This window comes from Amblyomma maculatum, chromosome 8 (assembly GCF_055883805.1).
Source record: "Amblyomma maculatum isolate TAMU_Amacu chromosome 8, ASM5588380v1, whole genome shotgun sequence".
Taxonomy (NCBI): domain Eukaryota; kingdom Metazoa; phylum Arthropoda; class Arachnida; order Ixodida; family Ixodidae; genus Amblyomma; species Amblyomma maculatum.
In genome coordinates this window covers 65,399,851-65,417,889 of record NC_139351.1, presented here as the reverse complement: position 1 = coordinate 65,417,889, position 18,039 = coordinate 65,399,851, and the positions used below count along the sequence as shown (strand labels likewise).

Genomic DNA, 18,039 nt, shown 5'->3' with positions numbered 1-18,039 from the left:
AGCAAGACCGTTCTGATGGGCAAGGTTCAAGGGAGCTTGCACACGGTGACCGAGTTCAAGACCACTGTAGTCCTCAGTTCAAAAGTGCTTCAAAATGGTGCTGCATTCATCGCATGCAAATGAACGCGGTAACAAATGAATGGGCTGAAATACGATTGGAACACCTGATGTTTCTTGAAGCTAATGGAAACAAGCTTCCGCGCACTTATTTCAGTTCAGCGAAGTTTCAAATTAACATTTTCCCAAGATTCCTCGACACTTGTTTGAGTGAAGTTTTTCTGTATTGCTTTCTTATTTTCAGAAAGCAAAGAAAAGATAACATCTCTTTATGACTGCCAAAGAATAGAAATGACAAATTCATGCATGAAAAATCTCTCTACATTAAGGGCACAACAAACCAGGCATTTATTAAAGGAGCCAAGTAGATGATATGTATAGAAAGCTCATAATTCAGCACATTTTACAGTTGAAGACAACAAAAAATGAAAATGCCAACTAAGGGCTTACCTTAAAGACCACTGTCACATGCCACATGACAAGCACCCGACGATTTCTGACCACGGTTAAATTACAAGAGTCCTACACACTAACAAGGCACTGTATGCTTTTACAAACAACATGCACTGTGATCAGAGAAAATTTTCACACCACTCAGCTTCTGCGACAGATCCTCAAAGCACTCACAACTGATGTCCGGGCTAGCTGTGATGTCTAGCTTAGACAGCATTCCTCCAGCAATCGATGTACACAGGGCGTCAAGGTCTCTGTCCATCAGGCCACAGCAGCCAATCCGAATGTCTACCAGTTGGCACTTTGCGTTTGCCAGTAAGCTAGCCAGTGCTTCACCAAGCTTTGGCAAGTCACCAGTGAAGCAACCTGTAAGGTCCAAAACCTGCAAGGGATTCTCACTTAGCACCGGGCTCAGTCTATCAAGTGCGTCGATGCTCAAGGTATTGAAACCTACGTGAAGGGCTTCCAAAGTTTTCAAGCACTGCAGATACGAACCCGGGTCTGTGAAACCACAAGATTCAATTCTCAAGACTCTCAGCCGGGGTGTATGTGCAAGCAGGGTTGTCAGCGCAGAGCCGCCTTCACCTCCAATATGATTGTAACTTAATTCCAGCTCCGTGCATGGTAGTTGAACCTGTGCCTTTTGCAAAGACTGGACTGCGATGTCGAGGTAGTTGGCTCTCAAGCCTGTACATTTCAGACCAAGATAATTCAGGGAGCGTAATGTGACAAGGCACTCGGACAATGCTGTCATTGCTGAAGGTGTCAGAACAGTACCAGAAATGTCAAGAGTATGCAGGGGGTCCTGATGACGAAGGGCACGAAAGAAGAGGTCAATGTTCCCAACACTGAAGCAGGGGATGGAGAAATCTCCACTTTCTACACAAGGCTGCAGGGCGGAGGCGAAGTTTGTACAGAGAGGGACATTTTTCCGCTCGCACTCTGAGCGGTAACGCTCGGCAAGTGGAGGTAGGTCCCAAGATTCCACCTGTCCAATGACCTCTGTGCAGGGACCTTGCAGCAAGCTGTCTATGCTGTCAGACTGGTCAAGCAGTGCTCCATCGGGAAGTGTTATCCTCAGCACAGGACGTGTTCCCTGGAAATCCTGGTAACGTTTTGCAGCTTCAGCCGCGAGCCAACCTACTGTCCGCGCAGAACCTGGGCCCTTTGGCAATGGAATCAAGAACAGTGCGTTGAGGATGCGGATTCGAAGTGAGGAATTGCTTCCTGAGGCTGCAGGGACACTTTTACAGGGAGAAGGACTTGCAGCTGCCAGCGTCTCGCATTGAGGGGTGCTAGCTATAGGGAGACAATCTTCTTGTTCAATGCCTTCAGTTGTATCCATGACCTCGCCTCCATCATCACTCTCTTCAGCAGCACTTTCCTCCTCATCAATACGCATGATCTTGGTGCTGAAAGAACTTTCAGACGACCGATTGCGTTTCCGTGCCGCAGGCAGCTCTGGTTCTGCAAGACGTCTGGGCCTGGATTTAGGCTTTGCAAGGTCATCTTCAAGCCAGTCATCTGCCTCTTTTATCAAAGCAGGCCCCTCCTGAACATTGCTACGCTGTGACTGAGACGCTATCCAAGGACTATCATCATAGATGGGTCCATAAAGGGCAACACTGTCCCTGCTAGAAGCCTTAGCTTCTCTGAGCCATGCTTCAACTTTCTGCAGATTTGCTTCTTCAGTGGAATTTAGCAGTAACTTGCTTTCACGCTTCCAATTAACGAGGATGTCTAATGGAGTATGCCCTTCAGCTGTTTTCAGTGTTCGGTTGGCTCCCTTTTCCAGCAAGTATAAGGCAACTTCCAGGTGTCCGTTTCCCAATGTGTCATGCAGTGGCGTCACACCTTTCATACCAGGGCTGCTCACATTGGCCCCAGCTTCCACAAGGCACTTTACGATCTCCAAGTAGCCATAGTTTGCAGCCTCATGCAGTGGCTGCCAGCCACTGTAGTCCCTAACATGCACAGAGTGACCCATCCGGAGTAACTCTTTGACCTTCTTCAATGAACCATCAATGCACGCTTTGTGCAGCTTTGTCTCACCCTTGGTATTAATTTTTTCTTCCAACTTTTTCCTTGGCCTTCGTACAGAGTCGCTGAACTCGGGGTCACTGTCACTGGCGTCGGAGATATCATTGAGATCAATTTCAGACAAAGTGCTCGACTGCTGGCTAATTCTTGAGCTGTCTGTGTCATCAGCCCCAGCTGCTTGCAGCTCTTCGATTCGGTCCTGTATTTCATCTTCAGCCTTGCCTCGCACCGAAACCAGCTCCTCTAGACACTCAAGTTCCAGCGATGGCTTGCCCGCTTTCCGGGAGAGAGTAATTGCTTCCTGAATGGCATCTTCCACCTCCGTAGATTCCTTGTCATTTGTCTTCTGCAACATCTTAGCAATCCTCAGCTTAGTTAATGCTATTTCTTCAGGTTCATCAGCTCGTAGAGCAAGCTCGAGGCGGTAGTATTTAAGGGCCGACTCATATTCACGGACATCACTGCATGTCTCAGCCAAAGAGACATATAGGTCGGCCAGTTTTTTTGAAGATACAGCATCGGGGCAAGAAAGGGCTTCTTCAACAGCTTTTTCATACTCTTTTAGTGCCGGTCTCTGCAGCAAGCAATGCACCAGTGCATCGCCAGCCTTTTCATGAAGCCTGATTCGTTCGCCTACAGCAAGAGCATCCTTGAGGTCCAAGTCCCAAGTTCTGAGCGCCTGGCTCAGCTTCACGCAACGGACAGCATGTTCATGGTCATCCTGTTTAGTGGTCTTCTGGTGCAAGGCGTGTTTGAAAGCGATTCGAGCTTCATCTCTATCCCCCACCTGCAACAAGGCTGCTCCCCGAAGCAGGTGGGCTTCACACTTTATGTCTGGCTGCTTAGCTTCACGACCAATGTCTAGGAGACGCCCCGCCAGCGAAAGCGCATTTTCTGCGTTCCCCTGCCTCAGGTGGATGTTTGCCAACACTGAAAGGCATCGGCACAAGTCTTCTCTGGATTCGCGATGCTTCACAAACTGTACGAGGGCAAACTTGAAGCTCTCAATGGCTTTGGAATCTTCGACGGCATCATACAGGAGGCCCATGTTGAAGAATAAGCGACCTTTCATTACGGCTCGCTCCGACTCACTCAAGGTTTCTGCAAGGTAGTCCTCTACAATGCGCAATGACTTTAGGTATGCATTTCTGGCCTTGGAGATGAGTCGTTCGCTGGGCTGTGGCTCTGTCTGATGTTGGACGAAGTACAACTGGCCAAGTGTTGCCAGGGCACGCTGCTGTTCAACGTGTGACCCGGCCTTTTCGGCCAGCGACAAATAGCTCTTTAGGTTGTCGCGAGCCTCATCAAACCGCTCCAACTGCATGAGGCATTCTCCGCGCCTTCGATGCACTTCTGCTTTGTCCAGTGGTGTGGGGTCGGGCAGCACTTCGCAAATTTGAAAAGCCTGCAAAAAAACAGTAGGATGCTTGAAATGAAACTTTAGTGTGCTTGTGCATTCACCTAAAGTTTATTTTTCAGCACGAGCCAAGCTTGAGGTACACAAATCAATTCTGTAGTGGTTTCTCACCTGATGCACAAATGAATACAGAAGGACACATACCCACTACCCACAGAGCTTTGGCTCCATGGTAAGATAGGTACAAATGCACAAAACAACCACACTAGTTCCCAGAGGCCCTAAACACATAATTTTTTTTTTTCAAACTGCTGCGAATAAGTCGCTTGAAACAACTTCTATTAGTACATCAATCTGCATACAAGACGAGCACTCTGCCTTGATCTCAAAATATGTGGCTTATTTTGAAAATGAAAATGCATATAGAAATGATGGAATAAAAACAAAAGTATATTTTGGCAACTAAAAGGAAAGCTTGATGTATAAACCTCATTTCAGTTTTTATTGCTCGGCATCCGCTTTTTCACATTAAATGTGACTGTCTCTGACCAGAGAGTCTTTTGACCAACTGTCAACTCTAGTGTGGCTTGTTCTTGAGTATGACACATCGTCGACACAGCTGCACTTCAGTGCCCTCAAGCCGAAGCGGTCAAGCCAGATACACCTGTCTGTTATGGCTGTAGTGAGGTGAAAGCAACATAAGCTATATGTAATGAGCACATCACATGCCCAGGTCAGGCTCTGCTCTATCACTTTTACAAGCAGAGCAGCTAGTAATTTCTGCATTTCTGCATAACTGCATTTTTCTTTTTGAAGACTACTCTATTAAAACAAGAAAGGTTGTCTGGCTATGAATTTCTGCTCATAAGCTGGCAAGAGATGTCCCCTCAACACAGAAAGCATCTTTGAAGCTTGTTCACAAGCATTACCGAATTATCTCGGCTTACATGACTAGAAAAAGACGCTCATTCATTACACGTACCTCTTCGAATTCGGCCAGTGCTCCTTCATGATCCCCGTGCTCCCGAAGAGTGTCACCCTTGTACAAGCACAGATCGTACAAGTCCCGAAATTTTCCGTTCCTCTGCGCGTGGCATTTATCTTGGTCGATACGCCGGCACAGAGAAACGGATGCACCGCGGCTACTGCCGCCTGGCATGGCTGCCGGAGGTAGCTCCGGCCAATGCCGTGGACGGTCAAAAACGAATGAGGCTAGAAGCAGATGTGTACGTCTTGCTTCATAGAGCACGCTCACATGGGGCAAGCTTTGCAAGTAGGCAACAATCACAAGTCCGAAACGGAGCAAGCCACATCATTACAGTCACACCAAATAGCGGGTCTTGGCGATCGCTGTGAAGAAAGCAGCATCGGTTCCTTCGTACAACATTACAGGACGGGCTCTCACTGTTGACCCACAGTCTGTCGACGACCTGAGGATCCTCGTTGAGCGCTGTGATGGCGAGGTCGCGCCAGCTTGCTCAACGGTGACTATCAGATGACGTTCACATTCCATGCCAGCAATCCGACAGCTCGTAGTCGTGTGAAACCAGCGCCCAGAGATCCTTTCTTTCTTTTGCGTAAAGCACCGCCACGGTTCGATCGCTGCTACGGCAGTTCATGCAAGTAGTCGCGCATTCCACTGCACTCTACTACGGCGATCGCTGGCAGGGATCAAGAACGGGCTGTCAGTCTTCGTTCAGCACAGGTTTGTACGCTTTGGCGGCGTTCAGTTATAGTGCTTTGTACATTAATGTGTTACAACACGTACTTCGCCGTTTTTTTCTTTCCCAAACGAGCGCTTACTACACACACATTTTACTAATCTCGCTTCCCGAGCGCGCCATTTGATTTCGATCTGGATTTGGATAAATTTGGATGTTTGGCTGGTGTGGCCAATATGGCTTCCCCCAACAAACAAACGTTGGCTTCCCCCACTTCCTCCAAAGTCCTTGCATTTTGTTTGTAACGGTTGGACACAGCCATAGAGTTAATACAAAGACTCTGTATTAACTCTATGGACACAGCCGTCGCACCGTCTCTGAAGTCTGTTCACAACATTTGTCGTTGCTTCATTTTCACAGTTGGCTCCACATTTCATCGGTAGCCAAATTCAGCAGTGTCGAGGTAGGGTCCCTAGTATAGTGCCTAGAATATACTGGCTAGTGTGCCGCCCGGCAGCGCTTCCTTATGGGCGAGGGTGGCACCATTTGCAATGAAAACCATTTCATAGCGGCAGAGGGCGCTGCTTGTCGGGAGGGTACCACAGGAGCAGACGACGCGGTTTTTTCGTTTCAGAAGCCAGTCTGTTGGTGTTGTGCGTGCATATGGGTTTTCAACTCGGTTCAAGCTGAATCTGGTGCTCTTTTTTTCACGGAAGTGCAGCGTTTGTTTTTGTGAGTGGGGAACTGCATATGGGAGTCGTTTCGTGTGCTCTTGTAGCAATTTCGGTGTGACTGAATCCGTTGTGTGCGTGCGCTGTGTGCGTGCGCTGTGTACGTGCGCTGTGTGCGTGCGCTGTGTACGTGCGCTGTGTGCGCCTTTGGGCGCTGTTTTTTTTTTTTTTTTCATCATATCTACGAAGAACAAAATGAGTTCTTGATTGTAGTTTTGTCTGCACGGAAATATGTCGAAACCAAAGCGGCAGTTCAAAGAGAAGGCTTGCTTTGTGCCTTTCTGCAAAAGCGGTCTCCGGTCGAACAAGGAGAGAGTTTCAATGTTTACTGCACCATCTGATGCTACGCGGCTCGCAGAATGGGAACGCCGCATCAAAAGAAAAGACAGAAAGTTATCGTCAATGGCTGTGGTGTGCGAGAAACATTTTGAGAGCGACTATATTGAGCGCGTGTTCCGTGTCACCGTGAACGGCGTTACAAATGAGCTTCCCCGCGATAAACCACGTCTGAAGCCCGACGCCATACCTACTATATTCCCGGATTACCCTAAACATCTTGCGCGCAAATCGCCAGCAAAAAGGAAAAGTAGAAATCTGTGCGAGAAAGAGCCTCCAGCAAAGCGTTGCAGGCGTGGTGAGCCAGAAACCTCCAAGTTGAGTTCAGCCATTGGGAGTGCCGAACCAGTGATCCTTGAAGAGTCTCGGCCCGCCAATGGAGGTGAAAGGAATGAAAATTGCTCCAAACGTTGTAGTCCTGAAGTAGCAAGCGCTGCTGCTGCTGAACAACCCCCTCCAATTACCAGCGAGAGCATGCACCCATTCCTCAACATATCTATTCCAATAACTTGGATGAGAGTACCAACGTTTTCCGCGGAATCATTGGCTTACGCCTACTGTGAAGCCGAAGAAAATAATTTCGCCATCATTTTCACGGAAAAAATGGTAGTGTTTGAAAGACCTTCACCTGATGGACAATCAGTGGCAACGGTTTACCTGAGGGGAAGAAAGAAGTCAGAACAAATTGTCATGACATGCGAAGAGGCCGAATCCTTGATCGAGGAAGTTTCATTGACAGCTCTTTGTGGTGGATGCGGCATAAAGCCTGCTTCTGGAAAGTACACTTCCTACAGGGGCATGATTTTTTCTGAGAAGTGTTTGCTATCAGTAAAATCCGATGGAGAGTCCTGTGCTTTCTGCAAGTACCTGAGAATTCTGGCTCAAAACCAAGCATGCAGACAAAAGAGAAGGGAAAGTGAAATTGCGAGGAAGTCTGATGAAAAGAAAGAATCAAAGAACATATCTCGAATTCTATCAAGGACCAAGAAAAAGTTGGCAGGCGCAATGATGCAAATGGCTCACATGAAAGAACAAAATGAGGCTCTTTGTGAAAAAACATTTGACAGCAAAATTAAGTCCCTTCCCACAAAGCAACAGCTGGCTGTAAAAAATTGTTTCCTGGCTGCACGACGAAAGTCGCATAAAGGCATGCGATACGACGACGAATGGATTCTAGAATGTATGTTGATGAGGATGCGAAGTCCGAAGTTATATGAGCACCTCCGAAGAGAAGCCATTATGGTCCTACCAGGGCGAACTTGCCTTCAAAAGTACCTGAAGCGTTTCAAAGGTGGTTTTGGCCTCAGCGCTAAAGTCTTCAATGCCTTAAACGAAAAGACGAAGACCATGGATGTTTACAGTCGTCATGGTGGCCTCATCATTGACGAATTAAAGCTATCGGAGAACCTAAGTGTAAAGTCAGTTGGTGAGTAAAGTTTTTATTAGATTCTTGGAATGCTCTGTGCCATATACGGAAAATGAGGAGTTTTGCTAAGCATGTCTACACATGATTACAGGTATGCGCCCACAAACAGCCGGAAAGGAGGCTTTTATGTCTGTCTACATTTCAGGGGCGGTCAGCGTGCGTGAGCGATACAAACGTCAGTTCACTGAACAAAAACTAGGCTGAATTTCTGCTAACAAAAGTAGGAACGATTTGCCACTCCCCAACATAGATCTAGAGAAGTGATAAAAGAATACACTGGAATATTCCTGGAGCTCGTTCTGGCGCGAAAAAAGGTGATAAAAGAAAGTATATATATATATATATATATATATATATATATATATATATATATATATATTCTGAACTGTGTTGAAATATGTTTGGACATTAAGCAGTGTTCCTTCTGGGTTTCTTTTTCAATTAAAGCGACATCGAAGGCTTTGTTGACCTCGGCGATCATACACCTGCCGACCAGAAGAATGTGCTGGCACACCATGGCATGGTTTTGCTGTTTCAGCCATTTACTGGTAAGGTGTGTTTAATGCTTTGAAATATTGTCACCAACCAAAATTAAGAGCTCATGTTTTCGCGTCCGAGTTGTTTTGTTTCTTCAGATGCCGCGCCAACAGGAAATGTTCTTCTTTTCCCCACTGATGTCATCTGCAGCGTTTCCAGGTTATCGTATAGGCCTTTTTATCGGGCGAGGGAGATTCGAAAAGCCTCCTCTCTGGACTTTTGAAAAACCGGTTTCCAACGACCCAGTAAAGAGGCGTCATCCTTCCCGCCCGCCGATGCAAAGATATATAGTGTACTACAATTTATAGTTTCAAGAAGGCTCCCCTCTGCATATATGTGAATGGCCTGTGTCACTTTGCAACAACGGCGAACCAAGGCCGCTGGCTCCTCCAAGCAACTTCTTGAAAAAAAAAAAAAAGTCTCAAAGCCTGTTTGTCCGCGCCATTCGGTTATATGACTTCGGGTGATTTGCAGCGAGTATATTTAACCGCCGGGCCACTGAACGCAAAGCGTGGGTGTGTGAAGTGAAAATCGCGAGTGGTTCCACAGGGCGATTATCATTCCCCGTGTCTCGAATGTGTCATATGACACAATTGAAGCTCCTGCGAGGATTCGATAGTCTACACCGCAACAACTACCTCCATTAAAGTCAATTTTGTGCTTCTATTGCTTAGCACCGTGCTTCGGTTGCGGTACGTTATCCTAACAGGGTTGGGCTTTTTCATTATTTTCTTAAAATTCTTCATTTAATTCAGCAATTGGTACGACGCCGAGCCTTGGGTGTGTTTTCTTTAGGTTGACGATTTTTCAGCCTAAGGTATACTTGGTTCGCATTTTTACTTGATTTAAACTCTTGCTTTCTCAACCAAACTTCTATCGAATATGTTCACTTCCTAGAGACGAAGGTGGCCTCGAAACGCGTCAGCTCCTAATAAATTTTGGTTGTAGCCAGTACTTCAACCCTAACCAGACGGTCTTCCATCGAAGATGTGCTCTTTTCAATAACTTTTTCTTTCTTCGTTATATCGCAACCTTAAATATATAAACATACGCACATATCTGTGAGCGATAACTTCTGCCTTTCTGCAGGAAACTGGACTCAGATCCTAGGGGTTTTTGCCTCAAAGGGAAATGTTAAAGCCCCGACCTTGGCGAAAATTATCTTGGAAGCCACTGTCCTTGCGGAAAAAGCTGGCCTCTTCGTGGATTCCATAACATGTGACGGCGCTAGCTGGAATAGAGGAATGTGGCGGCTTTTTGGAATACAGGGTAAGAGCAAGAATCCCAGACGGCCATAGACGTCCGACGGTCGACCGACGGACGTCCGTTCTCGGACCTTCGGACATCCGACGGAAGTCCGGTTATGTTCGATATACGTACAGCGGACATCCGTCGGACTATCGTTCGTGGATCCGGATCGCGTCCCACGGACGTCCGACGGGCATCCGGAGGCGGACATTCGGACGTTTCCCGGAACATGCTTGCAGGGCCCGCTATTAGTGTAAAAACTTGTCAATAACATTCGTGTAAAGCTCAGCAAGCATGTGCCATGGAAATTTCAGTCACATACTAGTGCTCAATGCCTTTGTCGTGAGAGTAAAGCAGACAATAGAATATGCAACAGGTTCAAGTTTCCTGTTGTCTGCTTTACTTTCACACACAAAGCACTGAACAGTAGTGTGCAATTAAAACTTCCATCAAAGAGGCACATATGCTAGCTGAGCTTTACACAAATGCACCATTCCTGAAAACATGCTAAGTGCATAGGCATACCAGCATGCGAGGTTGTAAAAAAAGCATTTTTTTTTGCCTTTATTGCAAAAACTGCATGCATAAATAGTCTACACTAAAAAAAATATCGATGTTAAGGAATGGCATGGTAAAATGCAGGCCAACTGGAGTATTAAGAATCTACTTGAATAATTTTTTTAATTATCCTTGGCCGTGACAGCTCTTCCCTTGGGGAGGTGGTGGAGGAAAAGGTATTTATTGAAACCTAATATTTCGGAATTAGCGAGATGATCGAGTTCTGTGTGGGCGGCCTCCGCAGGCCGGGATTCCAGGAGCAGTTACTATCCTGTGCATTTGCTCGATCAGCTGTTGCTAGTCTTTCAGGCCTAAGATGGAAAGAGCAGGCTGGGCTCCTCCTGCAATAGAAGGGAAAATGAAATTCAAGTTATCTGTGCTGAACTTTGATTACACATCTCCAAGGGCAACTGCCAGTTTCTCTCAATTGCTTTTTCCAGATGGCACTGTAGGCATGCATCTCCATTCAGAACTGTCACATACTATATAGAAAGGTCATATAACTGCAGCAAAACCCATGCAGAATAACAAAAGATACAAACGTAGTTTGACAAGAACCTGGCATTCAGTATTTTAATGTTTTTATGTTGTCTATTTGAACATGCCACTCTGAACAAACATGGCATGTTATGCTTGCTGCTATGCGCCCTCAGCAATGCCCAAGACATGGAGTGCACATGCAGAGATATTAAGCATAAAGGATGCTGTATATGAACATAAAGCACAGCCAGAGCATTGCAGTATTACACAGGTACGCATTGGCGGCAGAAACCTGCATTTTGAGCGGTTTAACAGGCAGATTTCTAAAGTCATTGTTCCTGCTCTGAAAAGAAGTGATCAATAATAACATCATTTAAAATTGTTACCTTTTTGTTCTGTAAACTGCACATTTCGCTGGTTTCCATGTACCCTCTACTGAAGACATTCCCTGGGCGTGTCGGGGGTATATCGACATCAACATCCAGGCTACAAGCGTCTAGAAAGCGTCTCCTTAGAGCAGCTGCGACGAATTAACTTATCTGATAACATGCAAGCTGCTGCAGCAGAATAAAGATAGACATTTGACATGTGGCTAAAGCCCAATGTGGAAGCATAGCCCGCCGCAGTGATTGCGCAGTGTTCATGCTTCTACAAGAGTTAAAAGTAAAGTTATTTGTTTACCCACAGCGCTATATGTGACATTACAATAGCAAGGCTTATAGTTACACAAAACACAAAAAGCTGATAACCCCAAGCTCATGATGTATTACCGGCAGCATGCAGCATGGATGTATGTCATGGATTTCTCAACTACGCACAACAAATTACAAAAAAAATAATGGTATTTATAAATGCAGCCAGCTGTTCACAAGAAACACTGTAGCTTTTTTATGGGGAAGGTAGTGGGCGCCAAAGAAACTGCCCCTGTAAAGGCGCCTAATTTGCCCCTATGTAATATCGGGGACAAGCGTGTGGACTACACAAACTGCAATCAAAGCACATAACTTTCACATCGACCAGGGACCATACTTGTCGATGTGAAAGTTGAACGTTAGTTCTTTCATGTGTGCAAGAGAAATAAGGTCACAATTCGTTTACATCGCGATTCTAGTCCAAAATCTACAGACATACTGTCCAGACTTTCGCCCCCGCAGTATAAGCCACCACTTGGGTAAGAGATTAGTAAAAGAAGTGTATAAAAGACATTAGTGCTGTTGGACAGCCATAGCTATAAAAATGGCATCGACATTGGAGTACTACCTTAAGGCGGGGCCTAGGGCATTACAAAAGCAAGAGTTAGTGTCCGCTGATCCTCATTTGAACGAACAAAAAGAGAGGGGGGGGGGGAAGAAATCTACCTCAATTACATGTTTTGAGTGACACCAAGCCGCAGTTAGTATTAAAGATATCACACAGTTTTGTGGAAGATTTGGGAGCGCTTTGCAGCTTTCTTACAGGATTGAACAAAAGAGCTCACCATCTTCTGAAAGGCACATTATATAGAAATGAAAATAGTGAATTTACTGCATCTGGCCACAACAACTTGCACACGGAGAGGAAGATGAACTGAAAATTTTATACATGAATGTACGTATTTACAACAGGTGAAACAATGACCATGATCTATGCCGAAGAGTAAAGGGATCAAAATCTAGCTCAGAACGAGTTCTCCAGACCGCGGGGCCGTTTCATTAACTTCGGGACTCTGCCCACATTTCTTCTCCCCGATGACAACGAACTCACACATGACTGGCTAACAAACATTTTGGCATGTCTTTCCACTTTCATAAGTTCTTCACCCTCTCCCTAATACAAGCAATGCAAAAGGGACAACAAATTCGTTTCACAACAAACGGAATTTAGAGAATGGACCTCGAAATGATTGGCTCACTAGGTCACATGTTAAACTCTCTCCCCTAGGAAAAAAAAAAAGAAAATAAATAATTAGAACCCATCAAAACGGTGTCCCACGTGCGCAACCATTGCCCAAAGCTTGCATCCTTGGCGGCTCCTTTTACAGGGCAATTATTGCAATTATTGGCGTCCGAGTCAGCACCATTGCGGACCACATCAGAAGAGCCAACCCACATCATACCGTCACTGTTACACACTTGCCCTTTTTCAACGCGGCTATCTCCCACCATTGTTAACATCCAGGGTTGGAATCCTCAACGAGACCCCACTCAGCGCGCCTGCACTGAATAATTGTCACTTTTATGGGCTCCCCAACAAGGAAGAGGGCCTTACACCCTTCAACCTGACAGTGTTTTTTCTTTGAACGATAAGCAGTTCTTCCAAAAGAGATGCTCGTTTCAAAGCTGTGCTGCCTCCGGGTGATGGGTCCAGTCAGCGTACTAAGGATCCCTTAGTACGCTTAGTACTAAGGACCCCTTAGTTGTATACTGTTCGTAAAGCTCCTTAAATAAAAATGAGCCCCCTACATGACACAGCAACGAGAACAAACTGCCTGTCCCCGCGTCTTCGAGTGCGACAGCAAAGTCCTCGGAAGAGGGGACTTCTTTCCCTCTCTGCCTACGTTTCCGTTAAGCACTGTAGCTGCTGTAGCTGCCTATCTGTGCGCATCTCTCCGCCTCCTGTCCGAGGGCAAGTGGGAGACGGCCGCAGCTGGGCATTGAACAGGTGACCCAAAAAGAGCAGACTAATAATGGTGCCTAGCATACCCACCGATCCCTTACAGAAATCATTAAAGAAATGAAAGCAACACATCAGATAACACTACAATGTTTCTAAGTACAAAGTCGACAACTCCAAGTCATATAAATATATGTACATCTCCGCACATTAACTAGACAGAAACAGTGCAGACTAAACTAGTAATTCAGTGTCTAGCAACACTATTAAAAGGGGATAAAGGCCACGGGGGGCTACGATTATTAGTACCGTTTTGCCTTTAAACTACAATAATATACTTGTTGCAAGCTTAAAATCAAAGATTCACGCCTGTCCCACCCACAGCTATGGAACACACATCTGACTCAAGTCTGCAGAGAAAGAGCAAGCTAGACTATTGCAGACGCGCCCTTGGTTATTTTTCTGGCATTTCTGAGGTTGAAGAATCTGACTTGTCAGTAGCATGTATATGAATAAGAACCCTATCACAGTAAATGCATCAAATTTTCTGAAGTGGCTTTTCTTTGCTGACCACATATGAGGTGAGCTATAATTTATCCAACTTGGCCTAGGTTTATTCTATGAATAACAAAGCTATAGCAGGTACACAGTCGTCCACTCAGGCTGAACATGCGAGTGCGTGGCATCCACTTTTTGAGATGCCACTGCATCCATCGCAGCTGCACACCGTAGCGAAGAGGCAGACAGCGTGAAGTACCAGCCTCTAGTCCCTCTACCACCACTGGGGTCCCAAACTAGGGACCCCTTGTTTTTGTCAGGACAGGCCCCCTCAGGGTCAGCTAGTAACCTCCTGTATTTGTATCTGATGGCAATTTTTTCCACCACCACCCACAATACGCAGCTGCGCATCATAGCAGATGTGAAGCAACAGCTCCTGGTCCTTCTATGCATAAGCCCCTTTGCCTTGATGCATGCCTGCGCACCATAGTAAAGAGGCAGACGACATGACGCAGCAGCTCATGGTACCTTTACACATGAGCCCCCCATTGTACTTCGATACACACCATAGCAAATATACACACTACGCCACACAGCTGCTCCTGGTCCCTCTATGCATAAGCCATTTTGCCTCAATACGCACCTGTGTACCTGAGCGAAGAGGCAGACGTGAAGCTGCAGCTCCTGGGCCCTACATGCACAAGCCACTTAGCATCAATGCACGGCTGTGCACTGTAGTAAAGAGGCGAAGGACGTTAAGCAGCAGCTCCTGGTCCCTCTACACATCAGCCATTTTGCCTCAATGCGCATCTGCACACCGTAACAAACAGCCAGATGTGACAAAGAAGCTCCTGGTTTCTCTACAAATAAACCACTTTGCCTCAATGCACGTCTGCACACCGGAGCAAAGAGGCAGATGATGTGAAGCTGGAGCGGCTGGTCCCTCTACGCACAAGCCACTTAGCCTTGATGCATGGCTGTGACGGATGCATTGCTATTTTGCAAACTGCATGCCACACATTCCCGTTCAAGCTAAGAGTGGACGACTGTGTCCAATGACAAAAAGTAACATGGTGGACAATGTAAAAAGAATTTGCTGCATAAAGTTTGTTGAAACCAGTTCTACACCCTACATGTAAACAAGCTAAAACCTTAATGTCGAAGGGATGTCCTGTGTGTTTAAAATCATCACGCTCAAACAACTTCAACACTGACAATCATGATTCAATATTAATAATATAGATAATGATACAATACTCACTTTTAGCCATACCAAAGAAATGAGAATGCAAAGGGATGTTGCTGTTTTTCCCCCGTGGATGACAGTTTTCCATGTTCAAAGTGCTGCTTCCTGTTGGCCTACGAAATCGGCTACAGCAAATGGCATCTGAAAAATTTTTGGAAGCCTCATGCTAGTCTTCAACGAGAAATGCATTGCCATACAGAAGCAGAACACAAATACTTTTACAATACATTAAAAGCACCAACTGCAGTGCTGTTTTTAGGATGACTAGGTAGAGGTTTTGCTGTAGCAAGCCAAATGTTAGCCTTCAATCAGGAAAGCATTCCCATACAGAAACAGAACACAAAATCTTTTACAACACATTAAAAGCATCAATTGCACAAATGCTTGTAAGATGACCACGTACAGGTTTCTGCTATAGCCCACATCATGTGACCAGCGGTTATCAGAAGCCTTGTATGTGAGCATGATGACCTAGATTCAATTTATGGCTATCACTGTATTAACAAGCATGGGTTTAAAGCTACTTTAATATGATAATCTAAGAACATGGTAAGAGCTTTCAGTGCGACACATAAGCTCAGTATCATGCACTATAAGGTGCTGCATAGCTCTAGTGCAGCTTTGGCATTATCTCGCAGTCAATAATGCAGTGAAGTTCTGAGGAGCCTTTGAACATCTGTAAGGTCAAAGCAACAACAATTTTGTTTTCATCTCACTTTTGCTCAACTTTTTTTTTTTTTTTTTTTTTTTTGAGCCCGCGGCTTGCTGGCCTCCCAGTACGCCTGTTTTGCATAAAAGAAGGCGTTGCAGGCACCAGAGCTCACAGCCCAACTGTATCGCGGCGGCGGTATGTCAAATTCGTGCCAGAACAGCGCAGAACAACGGGTCAAGAAAAAGACAAGTGCTGACTTTTTTTTTTTCTCTCATCTCCTTGTCCGGTTGTTCTGCGCGGTACGGTCCCACATGCATAACCAACATGCGCAAGGTGCTGTCCTGGTTTGTCAAAGCTGAAGGAGAGTACTAAACCTTTAGTTATTTAGTAGCTACAGCCGTTCCTTCTAGAAACTGTAGTTGCCGTAAAGCTCGAGAGAGAAAGATCAGCGGCTGTCCATAAAAAAAAAAAAAAAAAAAAAAAAAAAAAAAAAAAAAAAAAAAAAAAAAACTCGCGACGTTTTCACAAGTGTAGGCATGTCGCACGATAGGCTTGAGGAGTGCAAAAGTTTTCTCGTATAGTTTTTACAACTCAGCACGTTGCGCATGGTTAACAAATTAACTCCTTTAAAGCTCGGGCAGGCACTCCTTTATCAGAGACAGAGAAGTTGCGCGGCTTACTGGCGCAGCGTCCAGTAATGCCGAAAAGATGGCCCTCAGACTTGAGGCTGCACTTTAGTTAGTCGGCGCGGAGCCATCCTGTCAGTCTCGCCTAAAACACTCGACCGTTCGGCTGCTGTACAGAGCTGTTTCCTTACGCAAAAGCTCACCACTATCGGTGCATCGAAAAGTTCAACTAAAGAAACAAAAGTTCGGTGAAATACTTACTTTGGAATCAGCCGGTGAACAAAGTGTGCCAGCCGCACCAAGCCACAGCAAAAACAATGTTAGCAGTGCATTACAGCCGTAGGTATTTGTAACTGCGCAGAAAATGCAGAACACGGAAACGTGAAGCCATCTTCTATGACTAAACTTCAACTTGTCAGGTGGACTGGATTGGCTCATTTCAGATTTTTTTGAGGATAGGTTCGGTTTCGTTCTTTTTGAGCTTGCTGCTTGCTGCGTCTATTCAGCCACTGATTAAAATTTCACCGAAGCATCATGATAGAAAAATTTTCAATGGTCATTTAACTTTTAATCAAAAATTTTTGATGGAAGAATTCAACGATGAAACATGCGGAAAATAAAAAAAAAACTGTTTAATGGAAACGCTTTCTATCGCATCGATTCGCACTGGCATCATATAATGCAGACTTGATGGCATTACTGATTTATACGCAGTTCAGACGAGCACGACGACTACAAACTATATCATAGCTGTGTAAAAGCAAATCCAGTGGCGGACGTACGGCGGCTGTCCGCTGGGCGAACGGATTCGACCATCCGCTTTCGTACGTACGCCGGAATTCCGGCGGACGTCCGAAATCGGCCGCCGAGTTGCGGCCGAGTTCGGTTGTCCGTCGGACGTCAGTGGCCGTCTGGGATGTAATTTCACGCAAGATACAAAATTGCTCTTTTACAGTGTTTTGCTATTTTGAAGCTTTAGGTTTGCATTGTTTAAAATGTGGCGATGGAATAATACCAGATTTTATCATTTTGGATTTATTTGATTTTTTCCCAGGTTCTACAAGCCACGTCCGAAATAGCACCAAGCACCCAGTAGATCAAAAGAGAAAGCTGTATTTTTTCTCGGACTTTCCACATTTGATTAAGAATGTCAGAAACGGGTTTGTTGCAAAAGGATACCTCACACCAGCTGGACATGTTCACTGCGGCATCATACAAGCAGCTTTCGAAGTGGATCGGGAAAATGTGACCCTCAAGGTGATGCCAAGCATAACAAATGCACACATCAAGCCGAACAGCTTTGAAAAAATGAAAGTTGACATCGCTTTTCAGCTGTTTGGTGACCAAGTCATCAAAGGACTTTTCATTTACAAAGAACAAATTCAGTCTTCATATGGGATATTGCAGCCGACAGTAGATTTCGTGCAAGATATGAACCGTCTGATTCGTATAATGACTTCGCGAACAAGCGAGAAGGCACTCAAGCCTAATAGTCCGAACGAACAATATATCAAAGGCTTCTTAGAGTATCTGCAGGAATG

At 45.5% G+C, this 18,039-nt stretch overlaps 2 protein-coding genes and 1 long non-coding RNA gene across 5 annotated transcripts; 1 reads left to right on the top strand and 2 right to left on the bottom strand.

Moving 5' to 3' along the window:
* Nucleotides 1–381: 381 nt before the first annotated feature.
* Nucleotides 382–6,002, bottom strand: LOC146181325 (tonsoku-like protein). Its single transcript, XM_084576375.1, has 2 exons — nucleotides 4,890–6,002; nucleotides 382–3,955 (listed from the first exon to the last, which is right to left on the bottom strand). The coding sequence occupies exons 1-2, from the start codon at nucleotides 5,064–5,066 to the stop codon at nucleotides 608–610; spliced, it is 3,525 nt and encodes a 1,174-aa protein (XP_084432501.1). The 5' UTR covers nucleotides 5,067–6,002; the 3' UTR covers nucleotides 382–607.
* Nucleotides 6,003–7,013: 1,011 nt separating this feature from the next.
* Nucleotides 7,014–9,896, top strand: LOC146181324 (uncharacterized). The gene is made up of 3 exons (XM_084575763.1): nucleotides 7,014–8,053; nucleotides 8,509–8,609; nucleotides 9,688–9,896. Exons 1-3 carry the CDS (start codon nucleotides 7,110–7,112, stop codon nucleotides 9,894–9,896), a joined length of 1,254 nt encoding a protein of 417 aa, XP_084431889.1. The 5' UTR covers nucleotides 7,014–7,109.
* Nucleotides 9,897–10,569: 673 nt separating this feature from the next.
* On the bottom strand, nucleotides 10,570–17,475 carry LOC146181323 (uncharacterized). 3 transcript variants are annotated; one of them, XR_014700197.1, is made up of 3 exons: nucleotides 16,760–16,894; nucleotides 15,236–15,361; nucleotides 10,570–10,745 (listed from the first exon to the last, which is right to left on the bottom strand). It is a non-coding gene; the product is annotated as an uncharacterized LOC146181323 (long non-coding RNA). The 3 variants fall into 3 exon arrangements; XR_014700198.1 differs by having other exon boundaries at nucleotides 16,553–16,778; XR_014700196.1 differs by having other exon boundaries at nucleotides 15,236–17,475.
* Between the last annotated feature and the right edge of the window lie 564 nt (nucleotides 17,476–18,039).